We start from the raw sequence: 6,154 nt of genomic DNA on the forward strand, positions 1-6,154 counted from the left end.
TACTGACTTAGTCTCATTGTTTACACACATGGTGCAGAGCTGCTGTGTTCAAAGACTCAGAAATCCCATTAGCTCCTCTCCCTTCCATTGGCCTTGGAAGCAGAGCCTGGGACATTAAACTCACACTTAGGGCAGGTCAAAAATATTCTACTTTTTTTTTCTGACAGAGATTGTGTTTCATTTGCTTTCCTCCCAAAATTTCAATTGTTTGTCAGAAACAGACAATACATCAGCAGAAAATGGATTTTTTGTTTATTTTTTTGCGAAAACTTTTGATTGCCCTAAATAAAAATATTTGTCATCTGTTCATGTAACCCTCTCTCCCTGGGCACCTGATGTTCCTGCGGATAAAGGAGATCCTGGGGTGGTCCCAAAGGTGGTATTGAATAAGTAGGACGTTTCTATCCACCCATCTGCAGCATGTCTCTACTCATAGGAAGAACGACTGTTGGTGACGTCTCCTCCTGGATTTGCATTGTATACCTGTTACGGTACCTTGGCAGCTTCCAGGTACAACTCCAGCCTAAACCATCAACAGGCCTAGCAGAAAAGGGCAAATGATACTTAGTGCTCTACAGAAAGCATTAAACACCCAAGGTGGCATGAGGAACAGCTTTAGTTACAAGTAATATAGCAAGATACAATGACAATGCAATAGAATAGAAGTGCTCACCACAATTACTGTGACTAGTCAATAGGTGGCATCACAACAGTTCAGCTAATGGTGTCAATTTATAAACATGAAAGTAAACTTAACCACTACTTCCAAAACAGAGGGTTATGTAAAAACTAAGCTTAAACTTACAGAAGAACATTCATCAGCAAAGAATTCCTCATGGGAGAAGGGTGGGGGCGGGATGAAATCCTCACTGACATCATCCCACAGACTTTCCCTCTGGGGGAGACAGAGGCTAGAGCCCACCAGCCTTGAAGCTTAGCTGACCAAAGAGGGTTAGAGAGACGAAGAAAAGATGAATCATAACTGAGCTGTGCAATGGGAAGGAACAGAGTGAGAAGCTCAGTAGAGAGAGTACTACCCTGCTGCTGATCCCAGTGTGACCTAAGAGGGCACTGTGCCATAGAAGGTGATGTGGGTGACAAAACAGGTGGTGTGCTGCTCTCCCAGTGGGTGCTGCTTTTCCATTAGATGCTGACCACGATATCCAGCCATGCTGCAAGGACTAGGGTGTGGGCTCCATAGGGGGCTCGCCCCCCTGACAGTCAGTGCTAAGCCCAGTGCCCCAGTATAGTGCTAGGGCGTGCTGTGCTGCAGGGACCGGGGTGGTGGCTCCATGCGGGACGCTCTCCTCTCTGTACTAATGTTGATACCAATGTCCTAGGATTTGGCATGTGGATGATGAACTGCAGGATGCACCATCTTTTGGCTGAAAATTATCACCACCAATGTACTATGCTTATAATTTCTATGGCTTGGATTTTGAAAGGAGCCTAAGTGAGTTGGACACCTAAATCCCTCTGAAATGGGATGGTTGTTGGACTCCTAGAGCCCTCAGGGTCTCTTGAAAATAACACCGTCAATGTCTCCTGTACTCAAGGTTTCAAGGCTGGCCAAATCCCAGGTCTGTCAACTTCTTCCTCCTTTCCCTGTCTCTCCGTCTTTTCATTTAGATTCAGTCATAGAGCCACAGTATTTAAAGCCACCAGGGACCACGAGAATATCTAGTCTGACCTCCCATGTAGCACAGGCCACCAGCACCACCCAGCACCCTCATACTAATCCCAACAACCAAAATGAGACCAAAGTATCACAGCCCACAGGAGACTAGACTATGATATGCCACAGACAGGGGACAGGAGGGATCGAGGTGCACCAACACCTGAGGCCCCCACAATGGCAGGGCAATGATTAAGTGAGCCAGAGGATTCTCCTTCCTCTCCAGTCCCAGAACAGCTGCTGTTTTCCATCCAGAGGCAGCTGAATTTTGGCGGGTGGGTGAAGCCAGCCCTGCGCACATGGCCCTTTGAGGCACCGCAAGATGAATTAGAGATGGACATAGTTTACCCAAATGCCCTGGTGCAGCACTAGGGGGGTTTGTGTGTCCGGAGCAGTGTGCATGATTCAGTACGTGCTTTCCCCTCAGAATCATGCTGACCCCAGTACCCCAGCATGGTGCTAGGGATGCGTTATTGCAAGGAATGGTGTAGGGTTCCATAGATGATGCTCTCCCCTTACAGTCAGTGCTGACCCCAATGCCCCAGGGTGGTGCTAGAGGGAATTGTGCTCCAGGGAGCAGAATGGGATGCTCTCACCACCAAAGCCAGTGCTGAGTACAATTCAAGGAAGGGCTGTGTTCACAGAATGTTGTTGTCCCAAAGACATTAGCCTATCTGAATTGAGTTTAGATGGTGTGGGTATATGGTTCCCTAGGTACTCGGCAGTTTGAATTTAAATAACCACCTTCACTGCCTGTTTGTGATATTCTGCGAATGGAGATGAACACTTTGGCTGTAAGAAAGGTAAGGCACTAGGAATCAAGAGGAAAATATAAATAACAAAGGGCACTTTTCCCCCCGTGTATGTACACAGAATCTTGGGAGATAGAAAGATGCACAGACACAGAGACAGATTTCCATGGAAGTCAGAAGCCAAGGCCTCAACCACATTACACTTATGGTGTAAGGTAAAACATTCCAAAATTTGTTTCTATGCATGATTTTTTGAAGAGAATTGTAGCGTGAAAGGGATTGAAATACATAATTCTATCTGTCTCTACTTCCCTCCCTCAGTCCCTCTATTTATCTATCCCCATGCAGACCCATCTATGTATGTGTGTTTCTGTCTGATTATTCATGTGTGTATAGATACTTTTGGATATCTATGTACCAATGTATCAGACAAAACTGAAACTGCATAAAACATGTCTGACACTAATAGAAACGTATCTTGGCTTTCAGATCTTTCTTTCATTGTGCTAAACTGGGAAGCATTTATGTGGCCACCAAAGGACCCCTTGAGAGGTTGATTGCATTGCTGGTTTTCCGATCCCACCCGGAGAGAGCCTAGCAAAAAGTTTCAGATTGAAGGTTTCTGTTCAGTTGAACCTTCTAAATACTAATAATTTTTTCTGCAGTTGTGGTTAATAGAATGGAAAAACTTCAATGGGAATTTAAAAATAGATTTTTCCCCCCAGAAAATCTATATTTTTGAAAATGTCAAGATTTTATCAACTTTTTAAAGTGTCATAAATTTTTATGAGCTCTATAACTGGTCAGAAAAATCCTAGAAACAGTTATTTAGTTTGTTTGTATTCTCATTATTATTTTATATTATTGAAATCAATTTGTCAAAAACTTGACATTCGGGCTTTTTCAAATTCCTCTATTCTGCAGGCGAAAGCTGAAAAAAGAACGAACAATCAGAGTAATGTGATGATGGAGTTTGTGCTTCTGGGCTTCTCGCTGTCACAGCCCATGGAGCTCCTGGTTTTCATGCTGCTACTGGCCATCTTTGCCTTGACTCTAATGGGGAACATGGCCATCATCACCGTTGTGCATGTGGATCTCCGCCATCACATTCCCATGTACTTCTTCATCTGCAACCTCTCCCTCTTGGAGATACTCTTTGTCCTCTCCGTCACTCCAAAGATGCTGGAGAACCTGCTCTCCCAGGCCAAAGTCATCTCCTTTTGGGGCTGCATCACTCAGTGTTACTTCTACTTCTTCCTGGGCACTGCCGTCATGTCCTTCGACTGCTACGTGCCCATCTGCCACCTGCTCCACTACCCTGTCATCATGAGTGGGCATGTTTGTGTCTTCCTTGTCATGGGTTGTTGGTTGGTTGGATTTCTCTCCACCCTTTGCCCACTTACTTTGCTGTGCCAGCTTCCTTTCTGTGGCTCCAATGTGATAAACCATTTCTTCTGTGACTATGCCCCACTAGTGATGCTATCCTGCCTCGACACACACTTCCTCTTCATGATCGAGTATGTCCTTTCCTTGGTGGTTCTGCTCACATCTTTGTCTTTTACTGCAGTGTCCTACCTCTACATCATCGCCACAGTCTTGCACATCCCCTCAGTCACAGGCAGGCAAAAAACCTTTTCCACCTGCACCTCCCACATCACGGTAGCCTCTATCTACTACGGCAGTGTCATCTTCATGTATGCTAGGCCCATCCAGGGCCATTCCCTGGACCTCCAGAAGGTGGTGGCTGTGTGCAACATCATAGTGAGCCCTTTATTGAATCCTTTCATTTACACTTTAAGGAACGAGAAGGTCAAAGAGGCCCTCAAGGAATACTTGTCTAGAAAGAGTTCTGTTCTGCAACCAGAGCCTTGATACACATACATCTTCATCTCAATAATGAATTGCTGCTTTTATCCATTGAGTGTCATTGTTATTTAATGGAGTAGAAGATTGATTAGGCTCAAGATTCCTGGGTTCTATTCCTGGACCTGCTGTGTGACCTTAGCAGAGTCTGTTTCCCCTCCCCCCCTTTTTCATTTAGATTAGGATTTTTCAAACATCTAAGTAATTTTAAAAGCTCAAGTCCCAACTCCTCAATCAATCCACTGCTTTTGACATCCCCACTTGTAGATTATAAGCTCCCCAGGGCAAGAATTGTCTCCTGTCACCATCTGTTCATACAGTGCCTAGCACAATGGGGTCCTAATCTCTGTTTACAGGCACTCATGTAGCATAAATAAAAAGAGTTCCTGGGAATTCAAAAGAGTCTAAGGTAGTTAGACACCCACCTTCTGTTAAATTGCAATGAGATTTGATGGTGAGGGGCCATTGATTTCAATGGGTGCCAGGAATTTAGATGCTTTTGAAAATCCCAGTGCCTAAATACCTTTGAAAACATGGCTCTTGGTGCCTAACTCTCAATGATTTCAATGGAAGTTAGGCAACTAAGCACTTTTCAAAATCCCACTAAGCATCCATCTGCATGTTTAGGTGCTTCAATACTATTAAAAACCTGGCCCAACTCTTTTAGGCTCCATTGCAAATCCCAGATACTCCGTGTTTCAGTCTTAATAGTCAGAATGAGCTCTTCATCATATATTCATAGATTCTAAAAGGACATTGTAATAATCTTCTCTGACCTCCTGTATAACACAGGTCATAGCACTTCCCCACAATAATTTCTAAACCAGATCTTTTAGAAAAACATTCAATCTTGATTAACAATGGTCAGTGATGGAGAATCCACCATGACCCTTAGTAAATTGTTCCAATGGTTAATTACTCTCCCCGTTAAGAGTTTATATCTTATTTCCAGTCTGAGTTTTTCTAGTTTCAACTTCCAGCCATTTGATCATGTTATACCTTCCTCCCCTAGATTGAAGAGCCCATTATTAAATATTTTTTTCCCATGTAGCTACTTATAGACTGTGATCAAGTCACCTCTTAACCTTCTTTTTGTTAAACTAAATAAATTGAACTCCTTGAGTCTATTACTATAAGGCTTTTTTTATTTTTTCCTAGTCATTTTTAATCATTCTTGTGACTCTTCTCTGAATCCTCTCCAACTTAGCAGCATCCGTCTTGAATTCTGGACATCAGAACTGGACACAGTATTCCAACTGCAGTAGCATCAGCACCAAATACAGAGGTAAAATAGCCTTTTCTCTCCTATTTGAGATTCTCCTGTCTATGCATCCCAGGTTCACATTAGCTCTTTTGGCCACAGCGTCACACAGGGAATTCATGTTCAACTGATTATCCACCATTATCCATTATTCACGTGAGTCAGAGTATCCCACATCTGCCTGATATGATTGTAAGACCTTCCTCTGAAGTATGTGACACTGGCCACTGTCAGAGAGAGGATACAGAGCTGGATGGACCCTCGATCTAAGTCTTTGTAACAATTCCTATGTTGGTATGAGGCTGCAGTATACATTGAAGCAACGGCTGAATCTTTTAAAAATCACAAAAGTTCCAAAGGTTTTGGAACAGACCCCTCAAACATCTGTGTCTTGTCGAGGGGCATCAGTCATTTTGGTTTTGATGTCTCTGAATTTATTTTTTTTAACCTCTCTTTCAGAAAATGCTTTGCTATTTTGATCTTTTCATCCTGATTCAGGCAAAACACAACAGTTGAAATATCAGAATTTCCTGTGAGATGGAAACTCCGTTCTCCGGCCAGCTCTACTAAAGATGTATTGGCCTGTTCAATACCCTATGTGAA

General features: G+C 43.4%; 1 protein-coding gene across 1 annotated transcript; it reads left to right on the plus strand.

Annotated features, from left to right (window-relative positions):
* The first annotated feature begins 3,319 nt into the window (after nucleotides 1-3,319).
* On the plus strand, nucleotides 3,320-4,354 carry LOC116836605 (olfactory receptor 6M1-like). The gene has a single exon (XM_032800293.2). It carries the CDS (start codon nucleotides 3,391-3,393, stop codon nucleotides 4,297-4,299), a length of 909 nt encoding a protein of 302 aa, XP_032656184.2. The 5' UTR covers nucleotides 3,320-3,390; the 3' UTR covers nucleotides 4,300-4,354.
* The last annotated feature ends 1,800 nt before the right edge of the window (nucleotides 4,355-6,154 follow it).

The sequence above is a fragment of the Chelonoidis abingdonii genome, chromosome 25, assembly GCF_003597395.2.
Source record: "Chelonoidis abingdonii isolate Lonesome George chromosome 25, CheloAbing_2.0, whole genome shotgun sequence".
Classification (NCBI taxonomy): domain Eukaryota; kingdom Metazoa; phylum Chordata; order Testudines; family Testudinidae; genus Chelonoidis; species Chelonoidis abingdonii.

Coding starts and splice junctions, on each gene's coding strand:
- LOC116836605 (XM_032800293.2), top strand. CDS start 3,391: ATGATGGAGTTTGTGCTTCTGGGCTTCTCGCTGTCACAGCCCATGGAG.